Source organism: Egretta garzetta, unplaced genomic scaffold, assembly GCF_000687185.1.
Source record: "Egretta garzetta isolate BGI_Z169 unplaced genomic scaffold, ASM68718v1 scaffold828, whole genome shotgun sequence".
Taxonomy (NCBI): Eukaryota; Metazoa; Chordata; class Aves; order Pelecaniformes; family Ardeidae; genus Egretta; species Egretta garzetta.
The window spans coordinates 36668-54201 of NW_009260636.1; the positions used below are offsets into that span (position 1 = coordinate 36668).

Consider the following 17534-nt stretch of genomic DNA (forward strand, 5'->3'; position numbering starts at 1 on the left):
TCCAATCGTTTTGTTGGCAAGAAGTGTTTTGATGACCTTGGAAGTCGCCAGTGCATGCAAGTTTTCATGACAACTGTTCCAAATTCAGTAGGCATTTCAAATCCATTTTATAGAAGACTAACAGAATTAAAGTTTGTCTTTAAAGAGGTTCATATTCAGGTTTAAAACTTGAAAGAATCAAAATAAGCAGTGTGGTCTTAATTGCAAGAAACAGAATATGTGACAAATATACAAAAGCCAACTACTTATAACACCAGGGGAGGATTATAGCAGGAGTTATAACAAAGTATCTGAAGTCAGAACAATATCTGAGTTCATTCGTATTCCATTTTTAGATGGGTTATGGTGCTGTTCTCATACCTACTGTAAAAACTTCAAAAACTAGAACAATGAAATTTAAATCATTGTGATTTTACTATCTCTCACACAAAGGGTAGCAAAAAAAAAAAAAACACAACACACAAAAAGAAAAAATACAAAAACAAGCTCTCAGACATTAGTTTCAAAACCTCCCCTTGCCAGCGTTATAAAAATGACACAAAAGAATCCAAATAACAAAGGGGTGGTAAAATTTAGAGTAACTGACAACTTCAAACTTTCCCACAGAAATGGAATTTCCTGGGGAAGCATTTTTACCCATCACATTACAAGTTCCCTCGCGTACCTTATGGTTGAAATTCAGAAAATGGAACAACAAACATTTAGAACTGAAGCACAAATCACATAATATCACTGAGAGAGAGTTCAATCACAATGTGCTTTTAACTACTGAAGGGCCAAGAGACAGACTTAGCCACCTTTTATTCCCTTTTCTGCTCTAACTGGCACTGAAGCACTGAACATGCCCCCTAAAACACACAATTTCATTTATGGAAGCAGGGCTCCAAACAACAGTGACAGAGAATGAAGACTGGAAAATTCCTCAAACATGGGCAAACAAACTTATTTCTGATTCTAAAACTTGCTGCTTTGGGGCCTTGATTTTAGTCCAGTGATAGCTTTGAAGGTCTTCTACTTTAATGAAGTCTTTGGCTCTTGTATAACTTGCAGAGCGACGCTACAACTACCTAACTACTTTCACGTTTGGTTCTCGGGGAAGATCTCAGAAGGCAAACTGTAAAACTAGCCACAACCTAGCCAAATGGTGTAGCCCTAGACCTCTTAGGATATACAACATTAATAGAGGACAAATTCATTAGATAAAGTGCAGTTCTGGCAATGCAAAAAGCACGGACCTTGTTTTTTGATGCAACAAGCAAGATGGTAATTCCCCCATGCACTTTCTATCCCAGATTTCTCCTTTAAAAAGTTTATTAATGAAAACTCTGTATTAAATCCCAGGATATAGCTGAATGCCAGCTTTTTTCCTGTACAACATAATGTTTGCTGTACCTGTTGCTACCGATTACTAAAGGCCCAGCACCACTTCCACTCCAGTATTATGCCACAGAACTTGACCTGTTTAAAAGCTTCACTAAGCTTGGGAAAAGAATCTCAGGAAGAAAGTAAAGGAGGCTTTTCCACAGCAACATCATTTAGGTATAGTCTCAAGGCATGGAAGAGACAGAAACGTGGTATGTGCCCTGAAGCACAGCAGTTGGGAAGCTGTCCTTGTTAAAACATGTGAAACAACTACAACTCCTCAAAAAAATTACCTGAACGTTCAGTAATAATTATATAATATGGTTTTCCTTTTGGGGGAGGAGATAAAAAAAAAAAAAAGAGCAAAACATATGATGTGAGATTTTGTTTCAATGTGTCAGTACTACATCCAACTTAGAGAATCCATCAATTGTGCCTGAACTACAGAATCCACTTGAGAGTAGATTATTTAGTGCCACCCTCCTTTCCTTTTCCAAAGCACTGCCAAAGGTAATGCCAAAGGTAAGAGTTTTCACTAAAAGTTAAGAGACTCAGAGCAGTTGCCAATTGAATCCAAAGAAAATCTGATTAGTTTCTTGGCTCCTGGCAATCTCCTCTATGATGCAGTGTTGCTGCCATAGCAGATGGAGCTTCCGGTAACGCTCCCGACATAAGTGCAGGGGATTGCCTCTTCTTCATAGAAGAAAAAAGGAGAATACACAATAAGCAGAATAGCAACTGACAAACTGTTCTGTTAATAGTCTAGCATTAACACTGTTAACAATAGCTAGAAAATATTAAATACTTGTGCAAACACCAATTCCAACAAGTCTACTGCAAATGATTCTACATGCGACAAGCAATGACTGCCATTTCCAAGATGACATTTCAGCAATGGCAGTTGATGCACATTTGTGATGAAAACCATACAAAGTATTCTTGAGAAAACTAAAAAGGTTTAACAATACAAAAAAGTGTATTTCTCCATTATGAATGTCCTATTCATGACTGGAAACTGCCATGAGGAATTTGAAGTTAAACAAGTTCACCAGGCCAAGATACATATTACAGTGCTGCACATGCTAGCAGGAAGAACATATCACCTAATGCGTATAAGAAAGAAAGAGATATCGAAATGGAAATGTAGAAAAAGTCAGTCAAACATGTACTTACTTCAGACCTGGATCTGTTTCTCCATATTCATCCAAGTAGGGAGCAGGATATAAGCAGCCCCTGGTTTTACCTTCAATGAGGACAACTTTGCATTCCCTGATTCTTAAGAAAAAAATAGCTACATTTAAAATACAAAACATCTCCCAGAAGGTTATTAACTTTTTGGTGAGCTCTATTTTAGGTCAAAGCAATGTTTCTTTATCTCAGACAAAAAGAATCAAGTGCTTTGACAATGTTGTGAGTTTCAAACCTCAAATATTTCCCTTTACTCTTTAACACACAAAATTCTGGCTAGCTACTTACTTGAGAAACATACAGACTCCAGCCCCACACTGAAGAGCATGAGAAGTACAGGCTCCCAACTCCTCCCCATTTACCAGTTCCTGACAGCAAGTATTCTGGGAACACAACATAGCCCCACAGAATAAGCACAATACTGGATGTTTTTGTTCATCATCAGAAGACCGGGGGCATCTAGAAGTGTAACCAGAAAGTTATGCAGGAATTAAAACTTTAAAAGAGATGTTAACTATGGATAATGTTCCTTGAAAAACAACAAAAAACCCCCAAACCCCAACCCACAAACAAATGTAAACCCAAGACATACTATGTCTTAATCATATTTCACATATCTGTCATCTGTGGCTATATTGCTTGAAATATTTTACCCGCAATATATCTGCTTTAAGCAGGAGGTTGGACTAAATTATCTGCTGAAGTCCCTTCTAACCTGAATTACCCTATGATTCACTCTTCCTGGCTTAAAACAGTGCCAACCTTCTCAGCTTGTTGTGTCCAATGCAAAAAAAAATTTCAGGTTTATGGCCAAACCAAATGCACATTGCACCGGTGAAAAATGACCAGCAGATTAAGCTATAACAATTTTCTATGCTATCCTACCAAACACAAGTGACTTCATTCAGTAAGCTGTTGTGTTTCAGACTTAAAACGAACATGTGCTAGTATCGGCCAGTATAACCATAACCATGCCTTCACTCTGCAAAATTATTTCTGTACATAGTTTTAATGCCAGTTACAGTAACTGCAAGAATATAAGTGACTAAAAGAAGACAAATCTGTCGCATCTTACCTAAATTGAGAAGCTTGGTTCAGAAGGCAGCTATAGTCTTCAGGAAGCTCTATTAAACTATTCCTTTTCCTAGGATACCTGGGTAAGTGAAAAAGAACTATTATGAGAATAATAAAGATCACAGCAAAGAACAGAGTGGATAGCTATAAATTCCTGTCAAGCTTTCAGTCCTTTCTGCAAACTTCTGCAGTTTTAGAGCAGTTCTTCAGTCCTAGAAGCCCAAGTGAGAGGCTCCACGTGGCAGCTTCAGCATTTCTACATTCCAGCAAAGGTGATGAAATTAAATTTCGTATGTAACCTACATGTATGAAGACATTTCATATTTCAGTTAGTTTTTGTTTTTCCCTAGAGTAAGTTAGATAACTTGCCTAACGATGTTGTACATTCTCAACGAAGAGTCACTGCACGAGGAATAATACATACCATTTAAAGAGAAATGTACTTTTGGCAGCAGAGCAGGAGGAAGAAAATAGAAGCGCTCTAACTTGCCCACTTCATTCTTCCAACAGTTTTAAGTCAAAAACAGAATAAAAACCAACAACAACAAAACCAAAATTTACCTTACTGCAATGCTTTTCCCCTTCAAACAACTTAACACCACTGGGTCAGCACACCACCTATTTCAAACAAACATTTGCAGATGACAGTGCTTGATAATAATATACATTTAGGATTACTAAACTAGTAAGCAATAAGTAAACACAGGGCACAGATAAAGCACTGATAGTTCTAACTAAAACGTCACAAGGATAAACAGCTATTCTTTACAGTTTTGCTTCAGAAAAAGAATTTAAGTTTGTATACAAGAGAAAAACCTATGTGAAAAACAACACCGCTTAGAAATATCAACATGCACATGAAAACACAGAGTTAACAGAGTAAAAAAAATGGAAAAATGTGTCTGAAGACTGCAAGTTCTCAAAGTGGGCTACAATATACAGCTCCTTTTGGAATATATCTGCTGAAAGCTGCAGCGTGAGAAAGTATCATACGCTCCTACACTCTACTAGGAAAATATTTATTTCTTTTATTTAGTAACCATCACTCAATGGTTATTTTACAATGCTTTATGGAATGTTGTATGCTTGCTTAGAATGGCCAAATGGGTCTACCAAAACAATGGTAGATATTGGCAAGTTACTAAACAGAGGACTTGGTATGTCTGAGATACCTTTTAAGTTCTTTCTACAAAAAAAGAGAGAGAGAACTGTAGCAGATGGTCAATCTAGTAAGCTTCATTTAACACATTTCTCAACAATCAGATTTAGTCTTCTGAAATAAGATTCTTTCAAAAAAACATATGGGAGCTTGCATGATGATTTGACAACTGTTACTATTACATTAACTATGTAGCCTCCTACTTGAAACCTCTGGTTTTGACTGGGAGCACTAAGATGGATTTGTTAGCCCTGCCCCTAACGATCGTTTTCTAATGTTCACAAGCATCTATCCTCTGTGTTTCTTACAAGCACCGTTATGTCTTTGAGCAAACATGTAGGAACATACAAGACAAACTTAGTTAATAATTTACTTGTGAAAATGCTATTAATTTATGAGTCATTTTATATATATATATATATATTACAAATGCAATTAATTACAGTAAAATTGTATGAAAGGAATTGTTTAGATCAGCTGTATGGACTGTTGGGAGTCAGCAGCTCAAAATGTCCCTAAATTAAAGGAATCTAGACAACCAGAACAAATAAACAAACAGAAAAACCTAGTGCGAGCCAGAGAATTCTGCCAAGAACCAGAAATAATAATTAATGAAACCAGTATTCAGTCACATTAAATACATGAAGACATTCTTCAACACAATATAGCAGAATTATTCTCAGAGTTGTGCGCGTGTGTGTCTGTTTATTTTAATTTGTGTTTTTGAATGGAGAACTTGACCCATTATTTCTTTACTGCTAGATTGCAGAGTACATAATACTCAAATTGTACCTTTTAACCATTAAGCTAACTTTGACATTTAGTCTATTTTGAAAATCCAGAGAAGTAATAGTACAAAGCCACACCCTGCTGGCTACATAATTTTCCATATTCTCATTTTTTAGTTTGTGTAATCAGCACTTTTGCTGTAGACAGACCAATGAACACTAAGAGGTATACCATGCAACCAAAGGTTTATGATAACTTCTTTCTGCGTGAATGATTTCATGTAGGTATACAAGCACTAGTCCCTTAAACTATGATTGTTTAATGTTTCAGTTACCATAAAATATAGAATGTTTTATGGTTTTGAAATGCTTTAAGAAATTCACTATACCTGTGCACAACAAACAAAAGTTTAGAACCCTAGCATGAATTTGAGCTCAATCATTTATGAACAAGTTTGATCCAGAATCCCCATAGGGCCATCACCACAGAAAAACATGGCCTGTCCAGTCCCAATTAGTACCTTTGAAGCAGTGGATTTACTGTGTCCCAATATTCCTGGAAAAGCAGGAACAAATTGGTAGGTAGAGAGAGGTAACTACAAAGTGCCCTGAATTGCCCTTCTTCAGAAACTGCAAAAGAAAAAGAAAACATGAGCAAATGTTAAAAGTGCTTCAGCACTGCTAAACTCAAAACTAGAAATTTCCTGACCCCTTTTCTGTTGACTAATAGGTATCTTACAGCTTCAGCATAGCTCCTAGCTAGTACAAATGGATATAATTCCACTGACTGAATCAGAGCTATAATAATTTGCATTCACTGAGGATCTGCTTTAGGTTTAACAAATTTGACATATATTATTAAGTAATTTTTAAGTCATGCGTAAGTCACTGTAAGAACAGAATTCCTTGCTTAAATTCTGTTTCACAGCATGATACATAACACGTATTAGTGCAGCAGACTTCTGTACTTGCCACATTTTAGCTTTTCACTATCCTTTTGGCCTGCAACAAAACTAAATTTTGCTATGATCAAGTCAGTGCTAACGCATTATATAAAGTTGGGCTAATTTAATAATTTGCTGGGTGGTCATTTATCAGCTCTGCTACAGAAAATGGCATTGCTGATTCATCAGGAAGACTCCTCCCTATAGAATCAAAGTTCCAGATTAATGGAAAAGGACAACTGTAATTGGGATATGCTATTGTAGGACAATTAGATTAGGATATACGAGTCAAAATATAGCATCTGAAATTTATTTATATGAACTGTGGACTAAGTTTGAATTAGATTAGGATATACAAGTCAAAATTTCTGTACTTTGGGATATGCTTTTGTAAGGACTCACATATCCTAATCTAATTCAAACTTAGTCCACATTTTATATAAATCGATTTCAGATGCTATATTTTGTCTCCATTGTTCATAGCAATATTGGTCCTCCTTTCCAAGTAGTTAATGATTCTGTGTTTCATGGCATTTTGACAGAAGACAAAAATATTTATTTTTGGATTTAGTATGTGTAATGTATTAGGATCTTTTAAGGAAGAGGTTGAAGTTTTATAACGTGCTTTATTTCTACTTGGTTCTGTTTTGCTGAATTCCTAGGTCTTTAGCATTTTGCCTGCATTAGCAACTGCACAAAACGGTTGGTTTGGTTTTTTTTAAATATACTCCAAGGCTGTTTCTCAGGTGATGTAGTCTAAGCCCCTAAAATTATCCTTAAACCACAGACACTTACTATCAATACATCACTGATAATTCACATATTTGCAAATACTCAGAAGTAACCTTTCCATGCAAAGAAGGCAGAGACAACTCAGCTTCTCATGCCTGCACCTTGCTATACAAATTAGTATTTCCGTTTCGTTCCAAGTCTTACTCTAATGTATTAAGTATAATTAAGTTATTGTGAACATTTAAAAATTCCATTCTTCCAAGAAAACAGTAAACAAAGTCTCTATATAGATACATTTGCTTTCTCATGTTTACCTTGTAGTAGTTCCTCAGGTGGAGAAACTCCCAGCAAATAATGAAAAAATAAAGCAGCACAACGAAGGTAAGGCATGATGCCTTTTTTAACACAGTCCCACACAAGCCAGCCTGGAATATCTTGACTAAAGCAACTGTAATACAGGAATTAGAAATAGCTGCAGTAGTTCACAGTGCAAATCCTTCTGGCATTTTCACATTTTGGCTAGCATTGGTAGAATGACAGCTGTGTAGAAGCAACACTGATGTACCCCAAATTCTGAGAAACACAGCCACCAGCACCTAACTTCCAACTTCCCCTTTGCCTAAGGAATGAGTACGGAGTTGATGTAGAACACTTATACCAAGCCTTCAAATTATCTCAACTTATGTTTTTCAGAATTATAAAAAGTAAGTAGCCAATACATAGCTGTCCATCCCTAGGTAACTCAAGATAACCAGATGTAACCGGTGCAATACAGCACCACACAGAGCAACCGATTCATAATGCTACTTGTTTTTATTACCAAAAGCCAGCAATTTTTTTAAATAGTAAAAGTTTTTAATTCAGTTGGTATTTTAAATGCAATTCAAAAATGAGAAAAAAAACCCCAACAACCAAACATACATAGTCTTCAGGAACCACAAAACCAACAGAATTAAAAAAATTGATACCTCGTACTTCATTATGGAAGTCACATGAGTAACACCCATTGCTTAAAATAAAGCTGTATTAATTCCATTTTTGACAAAAAAATCCCAAACAAACAAAAAACAAACCCTGATACTCATCTCAGTAATTATTCTCATAGTCTGTGCAATATGAGCATTTAGTCTAATTTCCATAATAAATTTACATTCCTTACAGTGTCCCCATTTTCTAAAAATTTTAAACTTAGTTCAATTCACATTTATGTGAACAGGTTGTTCACGCAAATGTTGACCAGGACCCACTGAGGAACAACCTGTAATGTATTATAACATCACAGATCATTCCAAAATTATTATGCGCATTGTGCTGTTTAAGCACAGATAGGTCAGAGGTAGAAGATGACAATGCATATGCAGAAATTAAAACACTGAAAGTTTCAGAGCTGGGTTGCCTAAATTTTGGCATTTAATTCTGTACCTAGGCATCTTAAGCACAGTGATCTGATTTTCTAAGACGTACAGCACCTATGATTCTAAGCTCATGCCTCAGAAAAATTACTCCTATTATTTAAATACCAAATTTTAAACATTTAGAAAATTAGACTTAAAACTTGTAGACAAGTGGGTAGCATTGTTAATCCTTGAGAAACATATTTGCAACTAGCCTTGATGAAGATAAATTAAAGCAGAATTTCTGGAGGGTGCATCCATATTTTCTAGTTTATTCCACACGCAGATACTGAAGTACTAAAGAGTCTGTAGCTATACCTACAAAAAAAGTCTGAAAAGATGGGCACTAATGCTCAAACAAATAAGCAACTGCATTTAGCTTTACACCTCTCCCCATTTTATAGTAGAACCACTTCCTTCTTTCTGGCTTCCATCTATAATTGAGATATCTAAGAAAAAACCCAAAACAATCAAGGCAAAGAAAAAATAACTACTATAGGTAGTGGCTGTATTTCTCTCCAGAATGGATGTAGGTATTTTTTCATCTTTAGACCCTGTTGTCCACAAGAAGTAGCCAGTTTAACTAAAAGTGTTCCCTTCACCAGTTTGCTTTTTTTCAGTGTTCAAGAGTATTGTAAGAAAGCACAAGGCATTGTGCTAACTCCCCATATAAAATGGATAATTTTTTTCCTGTTTTCTGTGTTGTTCAGGATTGCCATCTTTCCAAGAAAATGCAATGCTTTAACTGAACTGCTACTTACCCACTGGTGTACTGGCAAACCTCTCTACAGAAAGACTGTGCAGACCGTGCCTCCTCGCTGTTGTCAGATGATCGAGCAGTAGGGGATTCTGCACGCAAAAAGATGAATCCCACTATAAATACACTTCATTTCTGACACCCTTCTCTTTTTACATTTACTGAGCTGCTCTTTTTTTTTTTTTTTCCTAATTGCATTACAGAAATATTACCACTTCATTTTGCTTAATTCTTTTCTATTTGCTGGTTTTAACCTAACGAATGTTCTCCTAAAACTGCATGCTATAAAGAACAGTCACGATTACCACCTCATTGCTCATCCTCACATGAAAACAAACTGATTCCTTCCCTTGAATGTTTGAAGTTACTGTCTACATAGATTAAGCTACAGGATTTTTTTTTTTTTTTTTTTTTTTTTTTTTAATTCCCATCATGCTGAAGAAAAAGGGAAGTAGTATCTAAGAAGCCTGTAGGTTACTGACAGTTTTTAACAGTAGTATGAAATACAGAGAAAAGTGAAATTCTCTCAGTTTACAGTATTCTGTATTTCAGTTCTGGGTATTTCCTAGGTTGAACAGTAAAGAAAAGTTTATTTCCCAAATCCGTACTGTCACTGCTCAGAGTGCTGCTGCTAGGCAGAGCTTAGTTTCTCCTACAAGGAGTGAAGAGTGCAAAGTTACCACTCTGGAACGACTGACTTGAGCAAGTACTGATATATCAGTAACTACTTTGGTTTTTCTTAGGCTAAGCACACAGAAGTGATATCATAAAATCTCTGAAAATGATGCAGTGCTATTTATTTTTTAACCAGAAAACAGTTATTACTACCTAGCACTAAGTGTCATTTATTATGAGGAAGATTATACCTGGAAGACACTAATGGTGTCCATCCATTATTTTTAAGAAATTTTGTAAAAATGCCAGAATAATCCAACCCAAATACACCTCTACCTGTTGCTGAAGAGATGACGATTTGCATTATGTGTGCCAGTGTTGTCAGATGGAAGAGGTAGAGGTGGTTATAGGCTGAACTAATTGACGAAGGTTGCAAGTCTACAGCATCCTCCCAGTATAAAGATGGAAAGGATAACACAACTCCCACCTACAGTGAAAGGGAAGGAGCAAATATTAAAGTAACAAAAATTTGGTAATAGCTACACAGGTAATAGAAATTATATTCTCACTATATATTTATATTTCATTTATGTAGTTAATTTAAATATGTTCATTTATCTTGCTAGTTTTAATTCACAAAGTGTAGCAAAAACTTATTGGACAATATTAACCATTTGTGCCCCTCTAGCATGTAGAAACTTCCATTGTAATTGCCAGCTTAGAGATACACCAAGAAAGCTTGTCCAATTTCTAGAAATCTTAATTTCTTGGTTTTGACATACAACAAAGCACAATGAAAAGTGAGAAGTGAGACCAAGCATTAGTTAGAAAGGTAACCAGGGCAAAACATGTTTTATTTTGGTGGGTTTGGTTTTTTGTTTGTTTAGGTTTTGTTGGCTTTTTTGTTGTGTCATTTTGGGACTTGTTTTCTTTTTTTAACCATAGAAGAAACTAGAATACAGATTTGTATTAAGAACAGAAAGAAGAAGCTAAGAAGAGTAAAGACGGTAATGAGAATGAATGTGAAGAAATCAGAAGGTATGAGAGGCCTACTGAGACAAAGGGAAAGTGAGGGAAACAAGCTGAGTAGGTGCATTTCTCAGGGGTTTTTTTGAGGTTTGATAGCAAATAAGGTCGTAAAAAGATGACTGAGATTGCAAACCTGAAATTTAATAAGAGTGAGACAGCAAAGACTTGAAAGCTAGAACAGCAGAACTAAAAGTAAACACATATAGCAGCCATATGTAATCATTTGCTTGTATGCAGTGCGAATGCATAATCATTTCACTCATTCGAGTGAACAGATAATGCAGGACTACGTACAGGGTAAAAGTACACAAAAAGCATTAATATGAAGAATAAAATGAACCTGCTTACCAAAACGTGGAACATATCTACTTCTAAGAGGGATGGAGTATCCTCCACTTTAAAGTTTGGTAGAAGAACTACAAAATAAAGATATCAATTACACATTTGATATGTATTTACCTCTTTAGGACTGAACTGCAGTATCAGAATCTGATTTTAGAGACTATTGTTTCTGTGTTTTCATAAAAAAAAAAGTCCAAGTCTCTGAAAAAAAGAAGTATCTATTTAATTATCTACTTATCATTTATTTATTTGATTGTGCATTTGTTTAGCTATTTCCACATGCCCAACCAGCTCTACAATTTTAATTACTCTATCTTCAAAATTCTGAGATAAAAGTCTTTGATTTATTTCTCCAAGTCTAATAAAGCACACACAGTGGTAAGGGTGAAGTCCACAAATATACTTAGGCACTGCAATACTAGATGCCTCACAACCTAGCCCAGAACAAAAGCCCGTAACACACCTAAGAATCCTATTGTATAGAAAGCAAGTCAAAGAGTAGGATTCAAAGGCCAGTAAGCTACCTTCCATGTTTCTTACTGATTAGGTTCGCAGTATGTCTCAAACCAGCTCTCCCTGAGACCAAAATATTTTAAACTAGACTGCAAGCAGCCATTTGAAAGTACTAAAAAGATTAAGGAGGAATACCTGTTTTGTCACTTTATCCACCTATCTAGCACAGAACTTGAATAATTTTGAACACTGCCAAAACCAGACTGTTAACCATCTGTAAATATTCCAGATCTGAGCATCTCCAGGTTTAGGTAATCTGTGACAGATGACTTCTTGGGGATTTCAGTGATACAGGGCTGGGTTAACAGGGTTGATTACTTAAGTTCAAGCAATACTCCATAATTTCAGGCAACATTAGAGAAACTGAAGTTAAGCACTGTTGTCAGTAGTCTAACCTTTGCTTCTATGCTGTATTAATGTGTGTGCCATTTTGCAATAGCAACTTCTACAACATGAAAGGTAGTAAAGAAAAGGAATACAATACCTCCTAGAAGACGTATCAGATGTTTCTGAATCAGGACCTGCGGTGATGTTGTTCTCTGAGCAGCTGCAAACTGCACTAATGCTTTAAGGCCGCTGTGCTAGAGCGCAAGAGAAAATGGTTGGAAAGGAAAAAAGGGAAGATATAATAGTGAAATAAAGCTGTAAAAACATATCTACTTCTGCAAAGAGAAAAACACATTGAATAGTTAATTTAATATGAACTTCCAGGTATAAGTAGAAACATTATTCTTCCAAAATGCTCTTTACATTATCAGTCTAAACATTTGAAAGCTGCCTCTCAACAGAGAATGATCTTGATGTTAGCAGTTTCAACAGTAAGTTTTCTATGTATGTGTGTGTACTTCATATATATACACACACACACTTTTTTTGTTTGAAAAGTATTACATATCTTACTTGCCCATACCTGTCTATTTTGTAGAGATCCAAATAAAGGCTTGCTCTCTGTTTCCAAGAGGTTTTCTTAAAATTAAACACAGAAAAAAATAAGTTGCTTTGTTCTACAGGAACTAACATAGCATTTCTCTTAGAATACACTTAGTCCAAGATAAATTTATTCTTAGGGTATGTACTTCTTTTTAAAGCTCAACTTTATTCTGATATGAGAATTCTCTTGAAAAAAAATTGGTCTTAAATGGTACTGAATGTTTCCCAGATAAATGGTTGTAATGAGCTTTTTAAAAACATTTGATTTTCAGATCTTGCTAACTAGAGATTTAGAGTAACACTTTCACATGAATGATGACAAGACATCCTACAGATTTAGTTGTATTTTCAGTTACCTTTATACAATGCTCAAAAACATCAAGGTATGTTTATAGGGATGCTATATAGCCATATTACCCCTCCTTCCTGGTCTAGGCAGCTTGGCTACATGGCCATTAAATGGTTTTAACAACACACCCTTTGACTAGATTCAAACCCAGCATACTAACAGCTATGTAGGCAGTTTTGCTTTACAATTTCATGGAAGCCTGCTCTATTTGTAAAGAAAAATGAATCCAAGGAAGTGGTGTAGCCTAGGATAGGTCAGACTGTCGCAATGGTCCCTCTGGTTTTACAATCTTGGCCTGGTAAGGCATCTGAATTTTCTACTTCTGACGTATGCCTTCAATAGCACATCTGTGATAACAGTTATTGCATTTATACACTTGCTGCCAAACTCATCCCTGACTGCCACCAAGGTCTTTTTTTAGGTATCAAATGAAAACAATCTGCACAGCATTAAGTACATTAATGTTAATTGAGCTGGGTGGCTTCCAGTCCTCTCCCAACTCATTTGAAAACTCTGATAAAATCCAACACTAAAATCAGTTACCATGACTACTCCTGCCTTATCAGAATATTCCCAATCCTCCTAAAAACCTTTTGAACTCTTGATACTCCAGTCAGGTCAAGTCCACTACAGATTTAAGGTGGACTACATTTGTACCTCAACAGCTTCATCAAGAAAAAATGACATACTTGGCAAATCATATTTATGGAGATTTACAATTACACTCTCAATTCCTTCAGCATGCATTTCAGACTTATCTCATGCCTCTCTGCCTGCATGGAGGCTGCTACAGATTCATCTACAGCTTCATGTTTATTACACAAACTTCTTTGTGTATATAGTACAGAAATTAAATGAGACTGACTGCTGAACAGGTACATTATCCCCAAAAATTCACTCATTTTTATGGTAATTATTTTGCCTTCAAGAAGAGATTTGTGCCAGAGAAGGTTTGGGGTTGGTTTTTTTTTTTTTACCTACAAGGTATTTGCCTAGCAATTCCAGAATATAAAAAAAACTTATTTCTTCTACAAATTCTTTGAGAATAGAGGCAAAGAGAAATAATGAGAGAGGGATTACTATTTCATAGCTGTTAGATATTTAGCTGTGTAGGAGATGCCTGCAGGTCAATGATCTCTGGCAGACTGAAGATATTCATCGAACATGCTTAACGTTACAATTAGTAACATGGACCACAATCACTCCCTGCTCTCAGGTTAAACTCATCAATGTTGGCATTCCATACTGTATTTTATAAATATAAACATCCTACTATTATTTATACTGGATTATAGATTATCATTCTATTTTTATACACGTAATTACATAAAATACACAGTTATACTATTACAGATTGCTCTTATTTATGTAGAACTATTACTATTTATACAATCAGATTGTATAAAATTATACAATCAAACAACTGTAAGATTTTCAAGCCATGATAAGGAATAAACACAAATTATGCTTTACCTATACACTGGATGGTAAAAGCACATGTGCTCCAGGTCATCATAGGAATCCGGTAATCAGCTTCATTTGGAGCAACTTTTAGCCCAACTCTATAAATGGTGGTGGCAAAGAGAATAAGCATCTCCTTGATACTACTTGAATACTTGGCTCTGCAAAAGCAAGCCAAGATGATTTCAGTCTAAATTATTAATAGTGCTTATTACTTACCAGTCAATCAATCACTAACAAAGTGTAAGATATTTATGAAACAATTCTTGAATACAAAAGCCCTTTGACTCTACAGAGAAGAAAAAAAAAGAGCTGCTAGGCTGGAAGGAGTCTATTTCTGTATACTGTATTCTAATTCACATTAAAAAACATGCAAACATTTAAATCAAAGTAAAATACAATGAAAAAAAGTGTGAGTAAGCAAGTGTAATTAGAAGAGTTGGAATGAAAACATATCCCATCTCATAAGGCACTAGAAATGGAAAGAAAGACATTTCAGATTCTTTTTAAACCACACTTTATTAGCATTTAAGCTCCTTTCAACTGACATAGGGTTAGTTTATGTAAACAAAGTTATATGCAGAAAAGTGCCTCAGCAAAAACACCTACAGTTTTAATGGCTTGTGTATTTTCAAAGTCATACATAGAACTTTGTAACAGAAATACATGACATTCGTATCAATTCTCTAAATCTCTACAGCCAAAACACTTGCACCACAAAGTTTGGGCTTTAGCAAGGCTCACACTTCAACACCACATTGTTTAAGTGCAAACTACAGAATCTTTCCCATAGAGAGTAGTTACCAAAAAAGAATTTGATTCAGCTTTCTGGTGACATTTTTACAAATAGCAGGTATGTATAAGTACTTTGCATAACTATGATGTCAGTCAGAAGCAGCAGAAGTAGAGTACTTATTGTGTGATCTAAAAAGCAGACAGACAGCTGAGTACACTTGAAAGTATCTATCCATTCATTCTGTTTCAGTGGGAGAGCACTTTTGCCCACTGGAATAGAAACAGACAAGACAGCCCAATTCTTTTGAATAATCTATACTACATTATTGCATTCAAAATCAAGTGAAATCTATCCCTGGAACAGACATATAGCAGGAAAACTAAGGCAGACAGACATTAAATAACTTGCCTAGAGCACAGGAAGTGACCCAAAGCACTGGAATTGTGGATTAGAAGAGTCCAGCCTCCTAGCTTTGTACCAAGAATGTAAGAATTTCCAGACTGGATTTGACCAAAAGGTTCATCCAGCTCTGTATAGATTTGATATTCAGTGAATGCTTAAGGAAGAATACAAGTAAGTCCACATTCAGACCAAACAATTCATATGCCTTTCCTTCAACACAAATCCTGATGTATACCTATGTTATTTTAGGGAGAATTAACATTATGCAGAGAGCACTTCCAGTAACACTTACAAGGACTGAACTCCAAAACTAAGGATGGAATGGAATTCCAAAGCAGAGTTCCCCATTCCTTTGTTGGCTAAAGATGGAAGATTTTGTTTCTCTCCTTACAGAAAAAAAAAAAATTAGATCCACATTAAAAATCAGAGAAGTTGTTACAGTTTTTACAGCAGTCTAACAGAAGCAAGACTTCTTTTTATTTTAAACTGGTTTCAAATAGTTCTAAACAGACCTCACCAGCCAGTCTTCTAACCCTCCTCCTTAAGTTACATCTTCTTCTATTCCCAGAAATATGAGTGTTAGAAGTAGTGCTTTGCTGGTGAGGAAAAAGAACTTTCCTGCATTATAAGAGCGCAAAGAATATGTTGATTCTCTGTACCTTCTGCTTTCTAAACACTCACACATATTTTTATTTTGGCCCTTTAAATTTAATTTTTCTCTTCTTTACAACATCACAGTTAATACAGAAGTTTAACTCTGAGTGTTAGTCAGTGACTATCCTCCCCAAGTGTACATAATTTTCTTCTACAGGGAAGATGGAAGAAATTTAACAGAAAGCAGAAAATTGGTGAGGGCCCTGTGAAACCAAGACATCAGCTCAGAAAGGGCCATGACTTTATCCCCAGCTTTATTTGATAGCAAAATCTATTCTTTATTGTAAGTTTTCTGTTGGTATTAGTTAAAACATGTACTGGTATAGTAGATATCCCACAGAATACCTTCAAAATTAAGATAACAAACCTTTAGCATTTTTCACGCTGTAGCCAGATATCCTGACTGTGATAATCTCCAGCCACCTAGCCAGGGACAGAATTTGAGCTACTGCCTCTGCATCCTCACTGAAAACAGAAACAGGAAGCATGTTTTACTTTAACACTCGAAGAATCACCTTATCTTTAAAAACAGAGGACACATTTAGATCAAATCACATTAACTCAGAATTTGCGCAGTTTTTTGCTGGCTTTGTAAATGTTGAGGAAACAGTACAAAAATGAAGCCTTAAGATAAATATAAGATCTAGGTAGTTTTTCTTTTGATATCAGCTCCAAAAAATAGCCAATCCAAGAATGCCTTTTTTTTTTTTTAATTGACTGCCAAAAGCAGTATATTTAGCTGAATAATCAATAAGGAGATATGCAGTCTTTTTATAAAGACTAGGAAGGTCAGCCCAAGTTTTCCTTCCAAAAATTTGAAAACTCACCCAGCCCCGAAGTAATTTTTACTTTCTTTTTTTTTTTTTTAGATTAAAGTCTACGCATTCTGGTAATTCACCTGTTTATTTTTTGAGCCTGCAATGGAACGATAGGAATCACAGTATTGCACAGAGATTTGCAAAGTGGACAAAGATACTCTCCATTCTCCAAGTCAAATATCTGTTCAACATGCAGACGTTGTCGGAAGTTAAGCTGCATGGCTTCAAAGTACCTACAACATTGAAAAGGAAATTAGTAGAAAGTGGAATGGCTCAAATGTGACATGAAAACGAAGTAATAAATAAAGTAATAATAAAGTCATTAAAAGCATTATTGTCTAGAAAAT

General features: G+C 35.5%; 1 protein-coding gene across 1 annotated transcript in view; it reads right to left on the reverse strand.

Annotated features, from left to right (window-relative positions):
- Positions 1-6: 6 nt before the first annotated feature.
- Positions 7-17534, reverse strand: part of UBR1 (ubiquitin protein ligase E3 component n-recognin 1) — a 70447-nt gene continuing 52919 nt past the window's right edge. Inside the window, exons 32-47 of the mRNA XM_035900952.1 lie at positions 17268-17420; positions 16737-16834; positions 16008-16101; positions 14590-14738; positions 12748-12803; positions 12322-12418; positions 11331-11398; positions 10290-10440; positions 9343-9430; positions 7502-7635; positions 6033-6141; positions 4186-4242; positions 3626-3703; positions 2839-3009; positions 2536-2637; positions 7-2055 (exon numbers count right to left, since the gene is read on the reverse strand). Coding sequence (XP_035756845.1) covers positions 1914-2055; positions 2536-2637; positions 2839-3009; positions 3626-3703; positions 4186-4242; positions 6033-6141; positions 7502-7635; positions 9343-9430; positions 10290-10440; positions 11331-11398; positions 12322-12418; positions 12748-12803; positions 14590-14738; positions 16008-16101; positions 16737-16834; positions 17268-17420 — 1747 coding nt within the window. The 3' untranslated portion in view covers positions 7-1913. The remainder of the gene's footprint in view (positions 2056-2535; positions 2638-2838; positions 3010-3625; positions 3704-4185; positions 4243-6032; positions 6142-7501; positions 7636-9342; positions 9431-10289; positions 10441-11330; positions 11399-12321; positions 12419-12747; positions 12804-14589; positions 14739-16007; positions 16102-16736; positions 16835-17267; positions 17421-17534) is intronic.